General features: G+C 34.4%; 1 protein-coding gene across 8 annotated transcripts in view; it reads left to right on the top strand.

The window, feature by feature from the left end:
• KNDC1 (kinase non-catalytic C-lobe domain containing 1) overlaps positions 1-24,554 on the top strand; it is a 59,943-nt gene extending 35,389 nt beyond the window's left edge. For 3 of the 8 annotated variants that reach the window (XM_027647975.1, XM_027647977.1, XM_027647978.1), the window contains 23 exons: positions 2,308-2,379; positions 2,482-2,543; positions 4,708-4,866; positions 5,220-5,297; positions 5,955-6,051; positions 6,224-6,386; positions 6,482-7,323; positions 7,431-7,575; positions 9,129-9,205; positions 11,207-11,610; positions 14,071-14,164; positions 14,276-14,373; positions 14,551-14,762; positions 16,037-16,150; positions 16,564-16,711; positions 16,939-17,118; positions 18,236-18,427; positions 18,741-18,823; positions 20,002-20,152; positions 20,578-20,700; positions 20,803-20,862; positions 21,492-21,649; positions 21,886-24,554. In XM_027647975.1, the coding sequence (XP_027503776.1) occupies positions 2,308-2,379; positions 2,482-2,543; positions 4,708-4,866; positions 5,220-5,297; positions 5,955-6,051; positions 6,224-6,386; positions 6,482-7,323; positions 7,431-7,575; positions 9,129-9,205; positions 11,207-11,610; positions 14,071-14,164; positions 14,276-14,373; positions 14,551-14,762; positions 16,037-16,150; positions 16,564-16,711; positions 16,939-17,118; positions 18,236-18,427; positions 18,741-18,823; positions 20,002-20,152; positions 20,578-20,700; positions 20,803-20,862; positions 21,492-21,649; positions 21,886-22,117 (3,944 nt within the window). In that variant the 3' untranslated portion in view covers positions 22,118-24,554. Of the gene's footprint in view, positions 1-1,049; positions 1,163-2,307; positions 2,380-2,481; positions 2,552-4,707; positions 4,867-5,219; positions 5,298-5,954; positions 6,052-6,223; positions 6,387-6,481; positions 7,324-7,430; positions 7,576-9,128; positions 9,206-11,206; positions 11,611-14,070; positions 14,165-14,275; positions 14,374-14,550; positions 14,763-16,036; positions 16,151-16,563; positions 16,712-16,938; positions 17,119-18,235; positions 18,428-18,740; positions 18,824-20,001; positions 20,153-20,577; positions 20,701-20,802; positions 20,863-21,491; positions 21,650-21,885 lie in introns of those variants that run through there. The other 5 variants (XM_027647976.1, XM_027647979.1, XR_003528446.1 and 2 more) reach the window with 5 other exon arrangements.
• Positions 24,555-25,010: the final 456 nt, after the last annotated feature.

The following is a 25,010-nucleotide window of genomic DNA, read 5'->3' as shown; positions in this document are numbered from 1 at the left end:
TCCTGGATTTAAAAAAACCTCCTTTTGAGAGTTTGAACAGGGATGAGTTTGAAGTCTGTAACTGAATATAAACAATTGGATAGTAAGGTGCGGAAAACTTACTGCATCTCTTTGGATTTCAGCTTCAGTTATTTTATCTTTTATGATATAAGACTGTTTGAAAGGAAATTAGCCATAAATGAAGATTTCTGAGCACTTTGAGAAAAGTTACCCATAAAACTAAGTATTTAATATACCTTGCAACAGAAGGATTATTTCAGCCTCATAACATGTTCCTAATGTTTGTGAAGATTTCAGATGACTGCACATAATGACTCAGATTCTAATTTAATATTTTATAGATAGCCTCTGTTACTGCACTTGCATCCACCCAGAATGCATGTCTTAAAAATACTGAGTTGTCATCTGAACCTTACATAGCCTACAGAAGTGAACATAATGATACAAACCACCAAATGGAAGACACCTTACTTAAAATGCTATATTTGACAAATAAAGCTACCTTGAAGTTGAATATTGTTTTCAGATTTAGAATATTTCTGTGAGAGGGTTCTCTGCCTGTTCTGAGAGTAGTTGTGTGGAAGTTGTGGCAAGACTTACAGTGGTATTACTACTTCAGTGCCTACATAGACACATGAAGTTCTCTCGGCATTCCTTTGGAATAAATAATTAAAGGCGAACCTGATATATATTTTGAATATATATTGTTAAAATATCCTTTGTCTTGACAATGGTAGAATAAGACTGTTAGCTGATGAGTCATAGTTAAATATATGAAAGGTGGAACAAGCTGGTTTATTTATTTATTAACTTAGCCTTTTCCTCCACTTTTATGCTTTTCTTCCACTTTTCCTCCTTGATTACACTTTTTTCATTATCCTAAGCAGAAATTGTCTGACTAAGAAAACATAACCCAAAGCTAGCCTTTTCATGTGTTTTTCTAATTCAATTCTGCTACAAAAGTTGTTTGTAACCTCCAGTGAGACTTTACTTATTTCCTCTCCTCTTATCAGAGGATGTTGCTTACATGTTGCTCATGGATGCTTTAGGGAGCCCAAGTGAGAATTCGTACATTGCACTGAACACCTCGAGGTCTGGTTTGTGTGAACTTTGTGGCAGTTTCAGGCCCAGAGGCATTAACTGCTGAGAAGCAAGGACAGTGAGCATGAAGCTGCCTCTGCAGAAATAACTAGCAAAGGTTCCCATTCAGGAAGGCTTTGCTTTTCAAGACACGTGCTTCAGGTTCAGCTTAAATATTATTGAATGTAGTAGACAAGCCTTTATTTATGTGTTTTGTATGAGTAACTAGAAAAGCAAAAGTAGTATTTCCTTTTTTTCTTACTTTATTTTTTTTTCTGAGACCTCTTCAATTACTTATTTAATAATAAATTAATATTTGTTTTGCTCTTAGACCTATTTAATATTTTAAGTAATTAATCAATTTAATGCTTTAATCTCTTATTTAATGCAGGAATCTATTCTTCTAGTACTCTGTTTTTAATAAGAAGACAGTGTATTTGATGGTAGTCCACAAAGACAGGACTACACTGCTGGCCAGTTGGCTTATAATATTGAAATGTTAAATTACAGTATGCTTTGAAGTTATTAAATAGAGAGACACTGTTATCACAAGTTTTTCATCATCAGATTTATATAACGTGATCTCGTGACCTTAATATTAAGCTCCTGAAGACGTGACATCATTTAAAATAGTTTTAGAATTCCATTATTTCTTTTTTATCTGTGGAAAATTTCATAGCCTTGCACATACTGACCTCTGTAATGTTTCTTCAGTGAGAGAGTGTGTGTGATTATAACTGTGCAAAACAGTTCATATCCTGTCACACCTAGAGGAGTTTTGGATCTGGTCACGTATGTCTCAGCTTTCTCCAGATAATGACCCTCTATTTTTGTGAGGTTAGAGGAGGAAAGAAAGGAGAGACTTAAATGCTTAAGATAAATTATCTATGTTTTTTGATACCTTGTGAGAAGACTAGAGTACATCCACCTGTTATATTTCTTTTTTTATGTTTTGTTTCTTTCTTTACCTTTTCAGTGCTGGGTAAAAGAAAATAAACTTCCAGGTTTTGTCTTTGTTCTGCAGGAGTTGCTTTGGGTAATTACACATCTACTATCTCTTTGTTGGCCGGTATCTGTTCTAGCATAAGTGTTATTTAAAGCCTCATTTATTGTAGGGTAATTGCTGACACCGCAAATTCTTTTTTAAATTATTTATTTTCAAATTATTTACCTTCAAATAGGAACAGATACTTATTATGCCTTGCTCTTTTGTGATTTCTTTTGCAGTGGTCTTATGTTTGGACTCCGTGCTGATTGGCTACCATGGAAATATCCTCTTTTCTGCACCAAAAGGTGAAGGTAAACTAATACATTGCATGCTTGACTTTTATTTCTTTAGAGGGGGAGTGGAGAAGAAGGTGAATGTCTTACCTTTTATTTCTGATTTCTTTTCTCATTTAGAATCTTGTGATGTATTTTATTTAGCTCCTGAAATTGAAGAAGAGGATGTAGATACTGAGAAGGTAATGTGGTAGGTTACATAGGTTGCTTTTTATTTTATCAAAAGACAGTTTTATCTCTCTGCGACTCGAGGAAGAATGCTAAACTCTTCTAAGATTGTGTTAATATTTCTCATTTCTCCCAGTATTTCTTGGTTATCTGTGGGGATTTTTTTAACATATTGATCTCCCATGAATTAGTTGATTTTATAATTTTGCCTTTCAGAGTTCTTGGAATAAGTGCCAAAAATCTGTTATTCAATAGTTTTCCATAAGACTTAATTATTTTCAGCTTGTTAGCAGTAAGACAGACTTTGAAGTCATGTTTTCACATTCTGAAGGTCACACTAAGATCAGTATTTTAAACAGTCTAGGCTAAAGCCCAGACATTAATCACATTTAGAAGATTGGATAAAAATATCATTTTCAGTATGTTTTTACTATGGGAATGTTATGAATTATGTCTCTTACCAATACAGTTTTCCTAGAGCTTCTTGCTATAGATAAAAACCATAAGGTGCTCTTAGACTGAAGATAATAAAAATGTCAAATAGCAGGTGAATGTATCTCTACTGCAACTGCATCTGAATTGCAAACAGTGATCTTTGAAGTTAGGGAAACAGAATTATGTAACAAGAAAAGAGATTAGCTAATACACACCTTGTGTCCCATGAGTTCTTTGAAATTAGACATAATAATCATGATTCAGAAAAAAGGTTTTCATAAAAAATATACTAAAGATATTCAAATTTCTGTAACTAGAAAATGTTTGTATATCTTCCTTAAAATTTCTTTTTCTTAAAGTGCTTTGATCCAACGTGCAGGTTTTTCAAAGGCTTCAAAAGCTTAAACTAACCCTGAAATACAATACAGCGGTTTCACCAGACAGTAGAAATTAATAATCCTAAAGTCTTTGTGCTTTGTTCATTTTCTTTAGAATATCTGAACTAATCTGTTTCTTTATTTTTCTACAACATTATATATAGAATAAGCTGACCCATTTTCTTGCTTTTTTCCTGATAATGGTATAACTTTCAGGTTATGAACATTTAGTTCAAATTATGGTAGGGGAATGAAGACTCTGTAGTGCCAGTCACAATAAAAGTAAAAAAAACTTTCTTTGAAGAATATGATGGCCTGGATGGCAAGATTTTCCTAAATTAATAAATTTTGGGTAATCTTGCAATCCTGAGCCTAAGGGGAAGAATTTTTTTTGTTTTAATGGAGTTGCTTTCTCCTACTTCAAATGTTTTTGTAGCTATTAGTAGCTTTTGTTCAATAGTTCAAATAGTTCACAGATTATTTCCTTTATAGTGAACTGCCTTGTTACATTTTGTTGATTGCTGTTCACTTTGCTTGAAAGAGTACTAGGACACATTGTTTTGTGGGACCACATTATTTAATGCTGTGCTTAGGTTTCTGTCCACTAAACCTTTTTAATATCTTTCAGAGGCAACATGAAGTATTGTGCTTTAAATTTGTTAAAGTTGCATTTAAAGTATGTTAACATATGTAAACTAAGGATTAAGTGGACTAAATCTGACTCTGTCTTAAAACTGTAATTCTTCAAATGAAACAAGAAAGCTTGTGAAGAACAAGTGCTTTTGAAGGTCCCTTATTGAGGGGAACTTCAGTTGGTTTAGCTGCAGGTAGCACAATAATTGCTAAAATAAATATGCAGTACCTCATTCTTCTGACAGGTGTAATCTTCTCTGTAAAATATGAGTTCTACTGGCTAACTTGTAATTACTGTGTGCCACTTACTGGCTGAATTATCATGACCTTTTTTAAATAAATTGTGACTGGCCTGGTTTTATGGTAGAACTCTGAGGCTTGCAGCAATCTTTATACATGAGAAAGGAATTCTTCAAAGTGGTTCTAAAATTCTTTTTTCCTAAATGATTTCCCTAGACAAAGACTAAGACAAAGTCTGTTATTCCAACGGTAGAAAATCATTGGCCCTGCATCAAGTAGTTTTCAAAATGGGCTGGGATTTTCTTCAGCACCTTGAAAAACCATGAATGTAATCTGTACTTTAGAAACTTTAGTAATTTTTTTTTTTTTTTTTTTTTTTTTTGGCAGGGAATGGGGAGGAATTTTTGGATAATTTGCTGGAATTGTTTTTAAAGTGGAGGCTATTTTTTTTGGTCTACTTATATCTTTCCTGTCTCTTACATTATACCAATAGGTCTGCATTTATGGTGTTGCTGCAGTTCTATGGATGGCTGCAAAATACAGTGTTCCACCAAGTCATAAACTAGTATTGCCAAGAAAATTAAAAAAACTACTTCTGGATATGGCAAGAAAAAACCCTGATGAAAGACCTTCTCTAGCTGCTGCAATTAAGGTTGCTAGATTTAAGCAATTTTATGTGAAGTCTAGTTGTGTCTAAGTCTCATTTTAGTGATTTGAAAATCAAAATAATGATTTAGTATTTTTAGTAGACTGGTATCTAATTAAATCATAACCATTCACTTTGGGATTTTATTTTTAAAGTTACCTCCTTAGGGACACAGAGGGGTGTGTTTTTAATTTATATTGAAATTGTCAGTAAGGTACTCTGAGTTAGGTTTATAAGACTTCCTAAACTTAGATTACTTCTAATTGACTATTAATCTTGACTTTGTCCTTGTCCAAGAATACCTCACTTGAATGAAAACTTATTTACTGACTGAAGATTACATTTTGTCTTTTTTTTAGACATGCAGTCATTATTTACTTGAACAAGGTATAGACAGCAAAAATATTTTGATCTTATTGAGTAAATCTGTCTTTGAGGTAAGAGTACCACCTTTCTTTAATTCTGTATGTTTTTTCAGTTAATTCTGAAAATATTTTCCAGTAAGATTTTGTGCCCTGCAAGTGTCATTAGATTTGATTTTGTTGTTGGGGGGGGGGTTGTTGGGTTTGGGGTTTTTTTTATTTATTTTCAAGTAGTCTATAGGTATTGCCTTTTCCTAGGTCTTGCTATCAGAATGATCACTCCACAGATCGTGATGCTCTGACACCACAATCTGTATGGGTGAAGAACAGTGACTTTATTTCATAGTCTTTTTTATTTAGCACCCCTCTTATCAGAAGACAGTCATATGTAATTGTTGTGTTCTGTTTATGTTTCAAATGTGTGTATTTGAATGTGTGTACGTAATGGATGCAGCATTCAGTCAATCCATGGAACTGACTTTGTTCAAAACTTTGATTACCTTAAAGTTCTGATTTGAAACAGAGTTTTATCAAGATTTCTAAATAGTTCTACCAGTCCTTAGAATTCTGTATGTAATTTATTTTAAAATTCCACCTTGGCATGACCAGGTTGTTGCTTTGCAACATTCTAGATCTTTATGAGGCTTGGGGTTTTTTTTGAAGTAACATACTGAACAGAATTTAAACAAAGAAAATGCTAATAAATTCAATTTGGGCTTCAATTTTTGTTAGGCTGTTAAGGAAGAAGTCTTGTCCCAAGATCAGGTTGCTTTTGAATTTAAAAATGAAAAACATGAAATGGAAATGGACTCTTCAGAGTCAAGTCTAGGTAAGCAGTCAGGCTCTGACATGTTTACTTTGTTTTAGTATTTTCTAGATCAGTACTCCACGTAAGATTTTTCTCAGTCTGATATACAATTGTTTTTCTATCTAAATTGATTGTTAGTTACCTTGCATTTATAGTGTTCATATTGTTCATCTTTCTGTGTTTTTGTTTTTAGGATTTGTGCCTTTTACCAGTGAAAGTAAACTTGTAGCAGTTAAAGGACCAGTACCATGCCAGATTTCACTAAATTGTGAGAATGCTAGATTACCTGTTGCATTCACCTCTCCTGCAACTCACTTTAAGCCTATTATTCTGCAACAAGATGCAAATATAACAAAGTTAGTATATCCTAAAGAAGAATAAGTTAAAATTTAGACTTCATTGTTAAATCTACTGGAATTGTCCTTAAAAAAATTCCTTTGTTCTTTTTCAGAGAGGTTCACGCACCAGTTTCTGAGCAATTCAAGAAAGAGAAAAGAAAAGAAAACCATATGGACCACAACAACTCAGGATATGCAGAAGACTCTAAACACTGTGGTATTGAGTACACAGATGTTGTTGAAACTGCACCTGAAACACCTGAGTGTGATTTACAAGTTCCAGGCCACTCATTCCAGTTATCCTCAGAAGAGCAAAAATCAGTCAATACGTTTACTTCTTCAGTTACATTACCATCACCGTCAGATTCCTCACATATTCTACAAGGAAAAAGCATTTTATCTGAAGATCCTTCCAGCTCCTTAGCTTGTCCTACATCTCCTAATTTTCTTCATATAAATAACATCATTCTCAAACAGGACTCAGAGAAAAGAGTGTTGACATTTGTACCAGTACATTTAGCTGTATCAGAGCAAATACAAAATAAGCCTCTTCGTTCAAGAATTGCTTATGATTGTTATCATAGTTTGCCAGTGTTACTTTCAAGTACTATTGCAAGTTATAAAATGAGCATGCAAACAGAAGATGCTTCCCTTGGTAATGTGCAAAGTCATGAGACTACTGACACACAGAACAAGTTTGATAAAAGAAGCCCAGTTATTCAAACCAACTGCCAAGAAACTGAGTGTGCTACCAGTGTAGACAGTATTTTCACTGAACAAGAACACACACCATGTACCCCAGTGAATAAAGACAATTATAATTTCTTTGATGATAAAGTCCTACCCCATCAGAACAGAACAAGTGATGCTTTACTTCAGAAAGTGATTCATCTTATACAAGAGGAGTTTGCCTTTGATGGCTATCTAGAGAATGGAGTTGAAGTTTTTGATATGGGTATGTTCATTTTCTTCTGTATATTATTATAATTGATTTGTGAGAATATTGTTATTAATGTCTTTTTTCTTCCTCTTTTGTTTGTTTCTGTTCTTATTTTAAACAAGGTAACTTCATTTTAAACTTAAAGGAAATTAAGTTTGGTGTGTTCTCTGATAGAATTTGTGAGAAGTTTTGTGACCTATACTGGGATGAAAAATTACTGGAGAATCTCTATCAGGTAGTAAATGGAGAAAGATCTTCACACTTATGGTAGGTGTTTTTTAACTTTTTTGTTGTTGCAGTTGAATTTAATACTTTCATCCCTACTTTCTAGAAGCAGGAAAGGATACGCTGCTTCTCTTCAGGTATCCTTACTTGTTTTCTGTGAACTCTTAATTTCACATTTTATTAGATATTTCATACCTTTCTTCATGGCAAATAGTGCTTAATGGTTCAGTCAAAAATATTTTCCACTACACTTATCTATAACTTCGTCTTAGGATAGCTTGATAATGGAAACCTAATTCTGATTGATACTGGTTACAACCATTGATGGAGAGCTTCGTAGTCTTGTTAAAAGGAGGCTGTTTAATTAGAAGTTAAATTTATTCTTACTGTTCAGTTTGCTTAGTCTGATATTAGTTGTTTATACATCCTTGTTTTCTATACACATCCAAGAAAAAGGAAATTAATTTAGCTTTTCTAGAAATGTTTTGCTTAACTGGTGTAATTTTACTCAGCGTTCCTCCTGGCAGTCTTTTGTAAGTAGCCTGTTAAGTGAGAAAACACCAGCTTAAGGAATTTCTCATTTCACCTATTTTATCTACAGTGACATACCTATCTACCTGAAAAATAATAAAAAACATTCTTGTTTCATTGCAGTGTAGAACACTTCTATAAAAGCTTCTTGCTGAAGACTCTTGTAATCACATTATGTCAAAGTTAATTTGGGGTTTTTGGAACTACAAATTTCGAGTTTTGAGAAAGAAGCTTGGTGATATGGTTTAGAAAAATTTCAGTGTTGAAAGATAACCCTTACAACAAGTTTCAGATATAATAGATCATGACCTCCAAGTAGCAGACCTTGGCATGCTGGTCTATTTTCCATTTGGGTTGGGATTTTTAAGAAGATATTGAAAATTGGTTGGAGGTTAGGGCGTTAGTTCCCCGGAGTTGACTGTTATGGTAGGAGAAACTTGAGCTATTGCAGCTGAATTGCTGAAATGTATGAAGAGGTCATCATCTGTATGAACTTTCGTAACAAAGTGAAGATTTTGAAAGTGAGAGTGAAAAGGTCATCAGTTATTACCCAGTGAAAAATACAGGTCTGGCTTTTACATCACGTGCAAGACTTGTCTTAAAATATCTGAGACACTGCTTACTAAACATTACTTTGACAAAGACTACAGCAGTTTTTAATTGTTAGCTTCCTTGACTTAAAATTATAATTATTCTCACTAGGGATGACTTAGATTCAGACTGCTATCCAGAGGTTGAATGTTGAGTGAAAAGCCCACTACAGTAATTTGCAGTCTAAAGTTATGCCTGGAGTTATGCGTTCTGTGTGTGTGTGCTCTGATACGTCTGTTGGAATTCTGTCAAATGCTGTTATCTCTGTATCTTACTCAGTGGGTTTTAATATCCATTTAATTTTTTTCTTGTAAAATAATAACCAAAGCTGAACATGCAAACTTTAGGAAGTAGATAAATGCTATGAAGGCCTTCACGTACACGGTAGAGTCACTTGTAAAATCTCGTTGTACTGTGATGTAAATACAAAAGTATATGAAATATTAATTTTTCTTAATCTTCTTGTTTTTCAGCATAACTGAGGCAAGTGATACAAAATGTGGCAGGAACAAATCCGAAAGCTTTTTGGCAAGCAGTGACCAGACAGAGGGTGAGAAAGGACTTCATGTTTCTAGATCTTTATGGGTGCTAGGAATCTATCAATGACACAAGCTCTGAGAGATTGACATTTTGGGTGTGTCTTCAGGAAAACACTTGCCTTAACACTTAGAGAGAGTATCACTGAATCTGAACATTATCAATGTCTTGAGGACATAAATGTGTTTTATATGAAACTTACATATGACCCAGTGTCATTGAGTGGGATGTCATTTAGTTACTTCTGTTTACATGGATGTGTCTGTTGAAAACTCCCAAAATGATAACTGCTGTATGTGATTTTCCTGTGTTCTAGCAGATGTTCTAGTGGCATGCTTTAAAGTAGAGAGAAGAAGGGGGGAATAGTCATGTTGGGTAAGCTCCACACAGCATAGCAAGCTTAGCTAGGCAGAGAGGAGAGCTTTAGAAAATGCTTATGACTCATTAGAGTTTACTGAAGAAGTTGACTGAAGGATGGCTGTGCAGTAGATCTGGTCCTTCAATGTTCACTTATCAGGATTAAAACAAAACTAGAGAGTATAACAAAAACAATAAAAATAAAATGCACTAAAATTAAAAAAAGTATTGTCAATATTATTTACAAATTCTGGTGAAGGGAATTGTATAGAAATCTAGAAATTGAATTGCTTTTAGATTTAAATGGGCATTTTTAATTGTTTATCAAAAGAGTTTTCAGAACAGGTAAGAAAATATTTATGTATCTCCTAGGAGTTCTTTCATTTCCCTATTCTGTACACTGAAGTGCCTTTTAAAGATAGATATCAATATCAACAGTGGGCCAAATGATTTGTTCCTTAAGATAGTTTTGCCTTTTGATCACAAACTTGTTTACAGGAGACCATATCAGGGCAATCATTGAGGTTATATTAGAGGATTGTTTATTTATACTTCTTCAGTGTGGGTTTTACATTTCTCCTGACACGCTTCGTGAATTGGAAGTTTATAAAATATCCATCTTTCATGACCTGAACTCAAAACTGAGCTGGGACTGGTGAATCTCAATACTGTAACAAAACCCTTGCTCTTTCTAGGCTTGATGTATTGATGGACAGCTTGTATTTGGTTGTTGTTGTACCAATGTGAGGGGTTTTTTTCGAGAAAGTTCATCCGAGTTGCAGCATTTAAATTTGGTTACTTCTCTGTTTTGAGAAAAGATAAACTATGTGTTCTTTATGGAAGGGCTTATATACTTACATTGTTAATTTTTATAGTGAAACATAAATTTGTGATTTTTGTGTTTGGCTACCATTGTTCTATGTTACAATTTTCTATTTTGGCTCAGAATGATTGCAAATGTAGAGCCAGACTTTACCCTGGAGTATGTGATTTCTTTGCACCAGTAATTTAGGTTCATTTGACTCCAAGATGAGAGATCTAAGTCCTGGAGGGTGCTGAAGTGAAAAGAGAGACTTTTGGCAGGTATAAAAACTCCTGTCAGCACTGTACTGACTTTTGACTGTCACCTCAGTCCCTGAAGGTTGGTAGTAACTGTTAGAACTGCAAAGAAGTCCTGTCATAGCTCAAGGGATTGAGTCCTGTAGGAGTAGAAAGTTTAACATCTATGTCCCCATTGGCTGTATCAAGTGTTCTTGCCCTCTGTGTATGGAATCAAAGGTTCAAGACTTATGGATGGAAAAAAACCTTAAGAGCTAAGCATTTTACAAATGTGTGCATAGGTCTGACATATTTTACCTCTGTTTTAAAACTTCTCTGCTGTGCTTTGTTTAAATGCTTGTTGCATGGAAAATATTTTGTAATTTTCAAAAATACATTGTTTAACTATTGCTTAATAGTTCTGCAATGCCTTTAGCCTTTATTATTTTACAATGTGTAGTTGAGAAAAAGAAAGTACAGAGCCAAGATAAGCATCGGACACCACCGTTAGAGTGCATAGATAGTCATAAGTGTCTTGTATGGGTAGTGTTTAAGTTCAGCAAAGCATGAACCACAGCACATGACCATTATTTCTTTTTCCCCCATACACCTTCTTTAGAAAAAGGGGAAGCAAATCTTGATGTGAAGGCTGAGTCTCTGATAAATACATCATTAGTTGAAATGGATTTCGATGAGTCACCTTCAGACAATATCAAAAAAGAATTGAGACTGCAGAGTACTATCCCAATAAAGAAAGAGGGACAACGTCTACAGAGCAACAGCTGTTATATTGGTCCAGACTTTGCAGAAGAAAATATGAGGCCAGAGGAAGAGGCCACGATAAAGATAGCTGGAAACAGCTACCTGGCATCTCCCAGTCTACCTGACTTTAATGGCTGTAGTCCTGGTTGGAGCAGTGCCTTTTATGGAGCTGAATGTTTTGATGCAGAAGTTCATAGTTACTTGAAAAACCTTGGAAAGCAGAAATCAAGTGAGTCACAAAATATAGATGCTAAAAAAGTGGTGAGTATATTGATTTTAAATCATTAAGATACCTCTTTACTTGCTGGTCAAAAGTATGATAATATTTGTTGTGTTATAGTGAGTCAAAACACCCTTTCTTCTTTTAAATACTGACTCTTAACTGGTTTAAAATCCTCAAGATTTGTCACATCTTAGCAATAAACCACAGTAGATGTAGTATTCCAAAATAAAGAGCACTGACACAAAAGTGTAATCACCAACCTACAACCCATCTTCTGTTCTTAAAGTTGACTGGGAAAGAATCATCTGCTATATACACCAACCCCACGGTGGTGATGTTATAGAAAAGACCTAAGAATGACTATGACTGGAGCACATCTCAGGCCCACAGTAGGTCCTCACTGTCATGGGCTCTGAGCCCCTTTCCTTTGTCACAGCTTCTCACCCTTTGCCAACAGAATGATGGTTGTTTGCTCCCATCTTCACTTGGAGATGGCTTAACATCATAATCACGATAATTAGTGCAGCCTTTCAAGTAGCTGGGGGAGCATGGATAGGGTGGTGAGTCATTTTACATTAGCAAGGTCTTTCATTTCCTTAAAGATCATATTGATCACATTTACTTAATTTTTACATTTTGGCATCTACCTATAACAAGCTTTGTTTGTAAATTTTTTTGTTAATATTTGAAGTTCAGAGCAACAGTTTGTCTTCACTCTGTCTTTCCTTGTTGAAATCCTCTGTTAATGAGTTTTATTTCAGAAACCGGTTCCTTGATTAACAGAAGTGTAGTTTTCATTGTCTGTCTAGGATTAGATCAGCTACTTTTTTGCTACAAGTCTCTGGCAGATTTTTAAAAGGTTGGCTATAAAGTTGAGATAATTCTTCTGCTTTAGAAGAATTTTTACCGATTGGAATTTGCAATTTTTTCAAGTTAGCAAAGTCATTCTATCATTACTTTGTTTCCTAGACTAAGGGACGTTCTATAGCAATGTGTCCTGACAAATTAAGTGCACTTCAGAGGGAACAGAACAGTTGAGTGTATAGCTTCATCAAAAGTTTTTATATTCTAGACCAACCTGAATTGGAAAATGTTGTGGAATAGAAAGGAAATTTGCTTCTGACTTCATTGCTACTTACCTCAAGTTTTTTAGGGTACAAACCACTTTTGTCCATCAGTTTCCACATGGCCACTCTTTCTGATTCCCTTTGTTTTCATAGTCTCTTAATCAATTTGGTTCTGCTTTAATTGACAAAGCAAAACCAGATCTTGAAGTATAACCAAGTAGCTTCCAATTAGAATGTGGATAATAGCTTTTCTGTGCTTTCCCTATTCTCTGTGTGACTCTCTGTGCAGCAGTAGATCTTTTAAAAATCCACCGGGCTTTTGTGACTCTTGATGCTAATGAACTACGTTGTTAAACCTTTTGAGCTTTTCTGAAAAACAGTGACAGGTTTGTCTTAAACTCAAATTAATTTCTAGCAAGTCCATCCCATTAAAGCTAACCTATTTACCAGTCTGTTGTTTGATATGTTAGCCCTGAGCTGTGTGTTTTCTGATCACTCTGCTTGTGGGAGTTGTCTGCTGCGTTCTGTGAACTTTCTCCATTTAAAATGCTGTTTCATGTAACTGGGTCACTGGTAGTCAGCTTAGGACCCAAGTGCAAAAGCCACTACTTTTATAAAGCACAACATACATTATGTTTATTGTTTCATAATGAATCAGAAACTGAACCAAAAATGGGTGGCCCATTTTCATCAGTTAGTAAAATAATGAAACCTTTGATATGCAAACAATTATAAATGTTTACATTAAATTGGATATATTGTGAGAAGCCCAATATACTTTCATTTTTAACCATTGTTTAAGTTATATAATTCTATAGAAATTTAATTTTTTCAGTTATGGGAAATGCATAAATGTAGAATATGAGAGCTGAATTTTGAAATTGATATGTCCTTTAGTTCTAGAGCAGGTCTCCTGTCTGCCTTCTGACCTGGTTGTATAATATACTTGTAATTTTACTTGTTTGGAAACCCTGGATTTCAGTCAGATATTCCGTTCTTGCTGCAAATATAGGTCAACTGTTTAGCAGCATTTCTGGGACCCACACTAAATTCACAACCCATAACTTTTAATTCTGGATGACTTCTGATTGTAAGTTTTAAAAATGCTCTTGAAAACAACCAGATAAGTGCAATTGTAACTAGAGGCATATTTATGTAAATGGATTCAGACAAACTTCCATGCAGTCTCATCATACACAAACCAGCTCCAATTGTAAAACTGTGACATAACTAATACTTTTCTGGCGACAGGTAGTGCCTGCTAGAACTTGGCTGTAAGCACAGGTGTGAAAGGTAATTTTTCATGGTTAATACCATATTCTTGTCTGTTTGGATGTTCTTTTTTTTTTCATACAAAATAATTCTCTTCTAAAACTTCTCTGTTTCTTACTAAAACTGCCTTGCATTTACCATCCTGGTCTTTTTAAATAGGAACTAGAACAATTGCTAATGATGGAAACAAAAAATTACAGAAAGACTATAAAGTTTTACCAGAAACTATTGCAGAAAGAAAGAAGAAGCAAAGGTAAGATTATAGCAACTTGCCAGTAATAAAACAGGTATGTAGTACTTTTAAGGACTTGTTCTGTAAATCAGAATCATTGATGTTCTTATATTGTGTGTTTTAAATCTAAAGGTCCTGAAACTAAATCTATGTTGCCCAAATTGAGAGGACAGCTACAGGAAATGAAATCAAAAGTGCAGTTTCTTGAACTGGTAAAGAAATATGTTCAGGCAAGTCAGACTTTTATTTCACTTGTGCTTCATTTGTCTTTTCATTACTGCATCAGTATAGTTGGCAGCTCAAATCACTATGTGAAATGTTTTGTATAACAGTGCCAAATTAACGTGTGGATTTTCCTCTTTATTTTCTTACATTTTATTTTATCATGGCATTGTTTCTTTGAGCAGATGATGTATGCAGAGCAGTGGGGTGTGGAATCCTGTGTGCTGCCTACAGTCGTTCACAACGGGAAAACTGACACCGTGGACATGGCACCTGTGGATGAATCATCATTGCTTCTTTACTATAACACAGAGAAACACCAATGTAATAATCAAAATGGAGTGAGAGTTCTGCAGGCTGGTACACCACTTGGTTTAATGGCTTATTTATATTCTAGGTATAGTATATTTTGCACCTGAATTGGGGGTGGGTTGAAGCATAGTTGTTAAATCAGGAAAAACTTGTCTCTGTGATAAATCCTATTTACTCAACACTGAATAAATTCTCCTCTCGTATCAAGTTTCTGTTATTTCTTTGAACGCTTATTTACAAGAATGGGCAAGAAAATGGCAAAAGATTGGCTGGGTTTGATTAAAACCCTAAGTATTGATAATAAATAAAAACCTAATAACTTCAGACTTTATCCTTTACTTATTTGAGGTTTTGCTCTGATAGTTGCCATGGAATCAAGGCTTTATGCTACTGCCAGCAGTACAATTCTTCAGATCATATAATTTGGTAATTATTATTAATAGGGTCTGAATGTGAAAATGTTTAGGTTCTGTTCCACAGGTGATTGAGCCAATAATCAGTCCTTGGCATTGATGAAGACGGAGGCTTATCTCAGGGCCTAAATGGGGACAAAGCTGTCTTTCAACCAGGCTAAGGGCAGTTTTGTATTAGGTACCTGAGCTGTAATGGTATGAAGGATGGAAATTGCCAGAGGCTCCATCAAACTTGCGCTGCTGTAGAGGGACCAAATTACTCCCAGCTACTTATCCCAGCTCATCCTGACTCTGAGATCCAGTTACTTACCCTGAGTGCAGTTTTTCCTGGTGTATTTCCGTATATTTTGCACAAAGTGAAGAAAATACTTTGGAATCAGAGCTTTCACATTCATCAGACCCATCTTTCATGATGAGCTGTAAGCCAGCAGAGAAACGGGACAATTAACCTGTGTTAAGACCTTGAGAGTGTGTGTATTTAAAAAAAATACCCTCATTTTTAATGTTAATAACTATATTCTGTTGTTAAAGTAAGTAGTCCTCTAATTAGAGCTACAGGGAATATTTTCTTGCTTAATGTATCTACTTTTTATGATATTATAATAAAAAATGTTAAAGCAACATCATGTGAGATGATAGAAAAAAGAAAATTAAATATGTTCTTTTATAATATTTAGATTGTAACTGTTGTTAACAATAGAAATGTCAAAGTGGTTATTCACAAAATTGAAAGTAGAGAAACTCTTTATAAAACAAATTATGCTTTCAGTGTTGGCAATCACAGTCTTTGATGTGTAAAAATTAATAATGAAAGATCAAAGGTTTATGAAAAACTTGAAAATTTAAAATGCCTATTGATATTTTGAGTGTTTTTTGCTGTTGCTGTCCTCTAGTGCAAAAAGACAATGTGTTCCGGCTTGTCTGAGGTTTTTCTTGTGCTTTACAGAAATGCGTTTTTAGAAGGTTATGTACAGCAGTTTCTCTACACATTTCGCTATTTCTGCACACAAGAAGAGTTTTTGCAATTTCTTCTTGATAGAATCAGCAGCACTTTATCCAGGTACAGTAGATTCCCATGAAAAATATTATCAAAGCACAGTTGAGTTTCCACCAATAACAAATAGCTGTTTCTCAAAAGTCCTACTTGTTTAAAATGAATTTTTATGTTTGTTTTTTTAAGACTCTCTTGACAAGTGAGAGTGAAATTAGAGCAAGAGCTGCATTTGACAATGTGCTTTACTTCTATTTTCTTCTGAATTCCGAGTCTTACTTTTATCAGTTACTTAGTAATGGGTAGTAAGTAGAACCACAGCTTTGTTTCTATAGAGCCAGGGATTCTAGAAACATGTCATCTAGGAATTTAAGATAGTACAGTCAATACCAAATAATACTTGTGGGGTTTTCCAACACTTATTTTTAAATTGCAATTGGATATCAATTTTGGTGTACTGAGTGCTTTTTTCTTCTCACCAGTGCAAGCCTGGATCCTTCCACATCACTTACCAAAATATGTAACCGCAGTTTCTACATCCTGCAGGCTTGGATTGAAGACTGCTATAGTGTAGACTTTGCAACAAATACTGGTCTTCTGTGTACCCTAAAAGAATTTATTTCTTCCAAGGTAAGTCAGAATTTCAGTAGTTGCCTTCAGAAAAAAAAAACTAAAATCAGTTTTGGTATGTGTAAGGTTTTGATTACAACAAACTGTCCTAAGGACGATTAAAGTAAATAAAAGAAAAATAATGCTATCTTTGACAGTCATGTTCAGTGTGTCTTCAGTGTTGTGGCTTGCTTATGATTTATGGGAAATTGAGTTCAGTATTCTGTTAACCTGTTTGGCATTTCCAGGTCACTTCATTAAATGGCTATGGTGAGAGATTGTTGTCATTGCTTGAGGATGCTTCTGCCAGGAAAAGTGGCAGTGCTGATCAGTGCTCCAGCATGGACAAATGTGAAGAGGAAGGTGAGGAGGGCAGAAAAACATTACATTCCCTATGTAAAAAGCTCTCAGAAGACGTTTCCAGAAAGGTATGTCTTTTCTTCAGATTGCAGTGTATGGAGCACATTTCCATATATTATGTTGTGACAAAAACAGAAGTATCCAACTTAGAGTCCAGACCACGCATTCACTAAAAATTATGTACATGTGTTTTAAATTTTCTTTTGAAGATATCTAAGGCCCAAACGGTTTTGTAACTGTGAAAATAATCTTAAGACTTAATTACTGTCAGCTATTTCAGCAATAGTGAATCAGATAATCAAGGTTTTGAGAGTTGAACTCTTCATTCTTGACACTAGCATGTGACATAGTTACTAGGAAACGTTTACCCCCTTGTCAAACATTAATGTTTTTTATTAGGCATAGGTCTTTGTAAGATTATAAATGCAGGAAAACATCAGGAGCTGAGAGGTTTCGTGGTAGAACTTCAAAGCTTGTAGCAAGAACTTGTCTGAACTTCTCTCTGTATTTACTATTTTATACAGTGTGCTAGAGTCTCCTAGAAGCCAGAATATACTGTAGGCTTTTTGTGAAAACAGGTCTCTTTATGGACTGACCGAAATAACATGTGGAAGTCAAATGTATCAACAATGTGCCAATTGAATTTAGAATCAGCCTCCTGATAAAAGTGCAGAATTCCATTGGGTATACTGTGGATTCAGCCAAAAAAGGGCAAGCAGCAAGAGAAACATAGACATTTCTTATTGTCACTACATCATAATGATACTGGAAGACAGAAGAAGGGGAAAGAATGGAAAACCAAGTATTTCTTGCAAAGGAAGGTTTGATTCTAAGCAAAATGGATACAAGAAATAATGAAAAGTAAAATATATAGAATTTAGAATATAAAACATTTTATGACAACAAGCTTCAATACACAGTGGTTTGTTTTAAATGCTGATTGTTGATTGAGATCTGGCAACCTCCTGCTCAGACTCATCAACTGTGCATATTATATTAGCTTAAAATAGCAATGTTGAGTGAACCACTTAGTGTCTGGTCTAACCTTGAAGATTAGCTGAAGAGTTCTGCATCTGCAAAGCTGCTTCACTTAACAAAACATTCCTGAAAGTTACATCAAGGGGAGACCTAGTGTTTGTTTTAGAGAAGTTGCATCCTTGCACTTATTTTTTTTTTTTTCTACAGAACTTTTACTGGAAACTATCCAAAGGTGTGGGACCAATTGCACAATATCAGAGAGAGCGACTGCACGCTAGTTCACCAGTTTTGCCAAAGCCATGCAATTTAACAGAAGCTAAAGGGGATGGAGTGGAACCATATCTCTTAACAGAGTACAGTGCACAACAGCTTTGTTGGCAGCTGACGTTACTGCAACAGGTACAGAGGTCTAGGTTTATTTGGAAATAATACCTGTCTTCTTACTTTGCACTCAGCTTTCTTTCTCTGTCATTTCCCAACTGTGTTTCAGGCTTATTTCATACTATTTTATAAGACTTTGAATTAAAATAATCCATTTTCCCCATGAAGTCTCTACAGTAAAATTTAGAGTGACTAATGCTATTCTTAGGCTGTGATCCCTCTCAGAAATTTATGAAGGTGGGGTGGGAGGGGGACACAGTCTGTCATTTTTATCCCCAAGCATTTTAAAAGAAAGACCTAACAGCAGATATATCTTGCACTTTTTCTTTAGGAAGTATTTCTTAAGTGTCATCCAGTACACTTTCTAAATTCAAGAGCACTTGGTGTTAAAGACAAATGTGTTGCTGTGCAAAAGTAAGTTGCTTAACTGCCCTTCTATTCTGTTGATGTACAATAACTTAACCATGTTACACTTTTAATACAGCCAGAAAGAGAGAACCATTTTAAATACTTAGTATTTAAAATACTTGTATGTGGAAGGTCATATTTGCAAGGTGATTTCTTTGAAATCTAAATCAGCTCAGCCCAAAATACTTCTAAAGACTTGTGTTGGGGTGTTGCTTCAAAGATTTCATTTTTTGTCAGGGAAAAATGTAATGGATTCTGAAATAGGATCCTTGATCATGCATGTGTGTATGTATATAAAATCTCAAAAGACAGTTATGGTCTCATAGAACAGCTGAGGTTTAAAGACACCTCTCAAGATCATGTATTTCAACCACCCTGCAAGGTCAGCTAGACCAAGTTGCCCAGGATTTTGTGCAGTTGGAAAGTGAATGGAGAGACTGCAGCTTCTCTGTGCGGTGTTCATTATGTACTGTTACATAAATGAGTTATCAGTATTCAAAGATAAGTAAGAATTTTCCTGTAGTTACTAGAGTGATTACCAACCTATTTAAATTGCTTGCTCATCAGTAATTATTGTTTTCATCCAGCCACATGGACTTCATTATTTTTTATTATGGTCTACTTTTTTCATACACAGTGGATTCAGCTAGCTTCTAATTAGTACTTGATAATTGCACTACCTGTAGTAGCCTTTTATGTCTAAAGATAGGGAATGAACTTCTAAAGCAACTCATCTTTTACAGATTATTCAATGCCAAGGCTCAATCAACTGGTTTATACAGATTTTGGGGTTCAGTCATGGGAAACAAAGCCTGTGCTGCCACTAGGGATCAGGCTTGATTTCTTATGTGGCTGCAGTTTTTAGTGAGTTTGGATTCCTGGCTGTTACTTTGTGTCAGATTGGATGGTTTGTTTTATTCACTAAGAAGTGGCGAAGGTGTATTTACGTATAAAAATGTATACTGCATATGCTTATTTTTTTATCAGATCTAATTATCTTGTAATTATAAGGAAGAAAAAGTAACATGGCTTACTATGTACATTACAAAATATAAAAAGACTCCAAGCAATGCAAAATTATTTTAAATGGTTAGAAGTTGACCTCTTCACAATCAAGATTTTCTTTAAAAATCCAATATCAGCATGAATTCTTTTTGCTTTTTTTTTCCCCATATTCTCCATAGGGCAGTTTCTACTGAGACAGTTTCACTTAAAGTCTGTAATCTGTTTCTGTCGAAGTGCATACAAGACCAGTATCTTCTGCAATTATTAAGAAATGCAGACAGTATCAGCACCTGGGTTGCTGCTGAAATTGTAACATGTCACACAACTAAGGTTCGTCATTGTTTATTATTAACTTCTAAATGGCTATTTATTTTTTATTATATATGTGTTGTTATGCAGCAAAGCTACAAGCAATACTCTGAAATACAGCTGTAAGCGGGCACTAAACAATTTGGTTTGTTGTCACAAGGAAGGTCTTGGATGTTTTCTAGTAGCAGGTGTCAAAACCTAATAGAATGTAGGAAATGGATTTTCTTAGGAGAATACATGTCAAACTTTATCAAGGACACCTGGGTTACAGAAAAGGAAAAACTTTGTGTTGCAGGGAATTGTTACTACAGTCAACAATTTTGATAACAAATTGAAAAAGAAAATGCATCTCTTCTTCCTTCTCATTTAATTTTATTATGTAGATTTACTATGTATATTTAGTATATATTTATGTACATATAGTATACTTTAATTTTTTTTTTCAGCGGCAGGTGAGCTTGCTGTCAAAATTTCTTCTTATAGCAAAATGCTGCTACGAACAAAGAAATTTTGCCACTGCAATGCAAATCCTAGCAGGCTTGGAAAATCTTATTGTACGACAGTTACCAGTAAGTCTGGGACTCTGTTCTGTAACTACTTTGCTTAATATAATCTTGCTCCAATATGGACATTAATGTGAAAAACAAATTTTATTTTTTTTTTATTGTAAGGCTTGGAAAATTTTACCTGCAAAAGTAGCTGAGATAATGGAGGAACTCAAAGCTGTTGAGGTATAGTATAAAGTCTTTAATGTAAAAATACTTCTTTGGGGTTGGAGAAGATGCAAGATCTGCTTAAATGGGTGCCTTTGCAGAATGAATACCACAATTATTACTTTGTATTATGAAGAAGATTTTAACTTGCTTTAAGTCTTTTTTACTCTTCATTCAAGGGTTTACATAAATTTTAATCTCAGGATTTCTGTAACCTTTGTCCTGTGGGACTAAAAATCAAAGACATTTCAAAGGAAACTAAAACATTAGATACACTAGATATGCATTAGAAGATTTCTGCAGGAGCTTTGTGGCTGTAATCTGTTCTGAAAAGTCTTAAACGTTTATTTTATCACAGACATTCTCTTATTGACCTATAGAATTTTGAATCATGGAGTGAAGTTTTAAAATGCAATTTTGGCTGAAATTTAGAGCAATTAAAATTATGTATGAAGTATCTTTTGATTAAAGTTACTTTCTTTATTTGTGTACTTCAAAAAGTTTACCACCAGATTAATTTATGGTGTTGTCTTTAATGCCAAAAGTTAATGTTCAAGACAAATAAATAGGTGTTAAATACATAGAGAACCTGTAAAGCTTTCACTGATACTTAGTGTGAGATTAATCTGTGTACATTTTGAAACTAGGTGTTTTTAAAAAGTGACAGCTTGTGCTTGATGGAAGGAGACAGATTCAAAACTCTTCCAACAATTCCATCAGCCCATGTTTTGGCTATGCATGTCCAACAACTTGAAACTGGAGGATTTACAATGACAAATGGAGCTCACAAGTGGACTAAACTTAGGTAATTATTTTAATTATGTGTAGGTCACCTAACTTTTTTTATTAGAGTATTGTCTAATGGGATAATGAGAGCTAATGCAGCGTTTCACAAGTTCAGTCATTTGAACATCTAACTAAAAGTACCTATAATATAGAAGAAAATGCTCAGAGCTTTTGAAAGTTTGCTTTTTTGGTTTATGCTTTTGTTCTTATCATCACCAAAACAAACTAATCTTTTTTACCGTATTCTCTTATAAGAAATATTGCAAAAGTTGTGAGCCAAGTTCATGCGTTTCAAGAGAATCCTTATACATATACACCAGATTTCAAGCTGCAGTCTTACCTCAGACAAAGAATAACTCGTTTTAAAGATGCAGACATTTCTGCCTTGGCAGCTGACAACTGTGCCAACTTCCACCAGATACCAGCAGAAAAACATTCTCGAAAAATTCAGGACACACTGCGCAGGATGAAAGCAACATTTCAGTAATTATTTATGTTTCGTCTGTTCTATTCCAAGTCTTGACTGTAAAACTGGATTAAGTTGACTTCATCTACTGGACCAATTCCCAAGAAAATACTTAAGAGAAGTGACTTAAAATACCATCTCAAGTTGAAATTATTATAGTTCTTAACATGGAATTATGAAATGCTGACTAATCAGATTTGAATCACTGGCACCACGATGGCAGATCAGAAGAATAAAAATAGACATAAAAGTAAAGAGAGAGTATGGGTGAAAAGGAGTATTACTTTTGTCACTGTTCTTTAGCATAAATAAATAATTAGCCTGAAAACAAGTATCTAAAAAATACTGTGAAAATAAGTTAAAATTACACTTCTGTTGCAAAGTTGGACCAGGAGAGTTCAGAGTATAGTTTATTAAATGTTGAATATATTTTTATATAGACATAGTACAATTATATCCTGTCACAGCGTGCATTTAATTCATGGACACAGATCCTCTGTTATTCATTGACTGTTGGTGTGTCTTGCTTTTATGTTGAGTATTATGAAAACTACTGACTTAAATAATTGACTGGCTATTTCTTGAAGCATACTAAGGAAGGAGAAGAATGCTATCCTTCAACTTTTTTTGTTTGTTTGTTTGGCTTTAATGTCATTAGACTAACCTATTTCCAAATGAAAGTAAGATCTGAATCCAAGTAATACCAGTTTGTTGCTCTGCTTCTGCACTCATGGCATTGTGAAGACAGTAAATGTGAAATTGTTTTTTTAATCTGTATTTGGCATAAGAGTCACTTTGCCAATTTGTGTACGTCTGTATGTGTGCACATTTGACTATGGCTTTTGCTTCTGAGGTTGCTTTTGTAGTTGCAGCACTCCAGCAGCATTTAATAGAAGATAACTGTGTGAAATTTGGATCTGCAACTTGTAAAACTTTGGTGCTAACCTAGTCATAGAGCTTGTAAGACCTTCTAAATGGCAATTAAATGGGTCGCTATTGCTAGAAAAATTGTTGAGCTACCCAGGTTTATGCAGAGCCAAAATGTTAAGGCTACAAATTGGTTGCAAATACAAGTATTTCTACCAGAGGGAACAATGGTAGTGTTGAAAGAGAGGTAGGGAAGGGCAAAAAACAACAAAAAAACCTCCAAAATAAGCACTGTCCTGAGAGTGATTTGCATAGAACTGTGTTTAAAAACTTAAAAAGAAAATGTTTTCAGAGATGGGCAGATATGAACTAAGTGTCTTGTCATGTGTTAGTGATGGAGAAGCATAACAATGTTAGAAATGGGAATGTGCACATGTCTAGTATTTTGCAAATTGTACTGTTGTATTTGACAGAAGTGCATGTGCACATGTTAAATTGTAGCTTTCTCGGTGTGTAAGAGGAAAGCATCTCCTTTTCTCTTGTCAATAACAGCAATATATACATCACAGGCCTCTCTCATCTTTCTGAGTAAAAACAAGGTATGTCAACACTTTCCATTAGATACCTCAGTTACTTTGCCATACTAATACAATAATACTGACTTTTGTCTCTTATTTGTTTAAATACTGGAGATCTCAGTCCTTAACAGGGTTTTCTTGTGTTTGTTCTACTTTTAATATGATTTATTTTGTTATTTATCATATGTAGGTTTAGCATGTTCTGACTTACCCTTAAGGAAGTAAATTGTGTTACTATTTCTCTAAAAATTGCCAAATGTGAAATCATTTAATCTTTATCTCCTATCTTTATATAATACAATGATTTAAGAATGTCAATGATAACCTTATTTCCAGACATATTTCATATATTTTATCTATGTGCATTTATTTTAAATAATTGTTTTTATTAGTAGTTATTTGGTTTTCTCTCAATTAAACATTACCACTCACTTAAAGCCACACCTTGCCTTTGAAAGACAGTGAAATTTTAAGTAGCATAAGCTTTACTAATGTAAAGAACTCCACAAAACTTGCATCACATGATCTTAATAAATGCATTTTATATAGTTACCAGTCAGACTGTTGAAATTGCTTTTGTGGATTTTCTTACCATTTACATTTTGCACTCATGAGAATGAATTCATATATTTCTTACAGTTTCTATCAGAATATAAAGCATACTATTTGTATATCTACAAAATATTATGTTTATTCCATGACAATAACTGGTGCTATACAAGAATTTGAAAATCATCTCATGTCTTCCGTATAACGCTTTGGTGTATCAGACCTTATATTGCTATTAATGCATAGTATTGAGTTATGGTACTACTTTGGGATATTCCCATCCATCAGACATTTTAGATTTTGTATTTAGGCACCACCCCACAACAACAACAGCAACAAATATAAATAGCTATTGGGAAAAAAAATCACTCCTTTACAAGGAAACTCGTTTATTTTTGTCCATGAACACTGGTGTATGCACATCTTATATGACACAGATTTCAGAATAAAGTTACATCTAGCATGTAACTGTACTGCTTATTTATGACTAACAAGTAGTAAGGGTTGGACTAAAGTTTTCTCTCTTTGTGGGTAATGTCCTTTTAAAAGAAAAAACATGACAAAACATGTCAAAGAATAAGTTCAGTTCTACCTAATTGGCAAAATATTATTGGCATCAAGTAATTGTATTGCATAAATTGTATGCAGTCTGGCCCCATGCTTCCATTCCAATACCAAACTAGAATTTTTTGGGGAAAAAATGCAATTTTTTCTTTAAGCCAGAATTGCCACCAGCTATCTTAGCTCTTCTTCATTTTTTCCACATTTTCCTAATCTTGTTTTTGTGCTTATTTTTCGAACAGTGACTCATGGAGTTCTGAAATGAAGTCTGCTCCTTGGGAATCTTCCCAGTTGTTCTGTGTATTGGTGCTCTTTGTGTGTCCCTTTGCAGGTGTGTGTCCCCAGGATCCCTTGGGTTT

Source organism: Corapipo altera, unplaced genomic scaffold (genome assembly GCF_003945725.1).
Source record: "Corapipo altera isolate COAL_440 unplaced genomic scaffold, ASM394572v1 56, whole genome shotgun sequence".
Classification (NCBI taxonomy): Eukaryota; Metazoa; Chordata; class Aves; order Passeriformes; family Pipridae; genus Corapipo; species Corapipo altera.
Note: the sequence above shows the minus strand (reverse complement) of the source record. Positions and strands in the feature narration are given on the sequence as shown.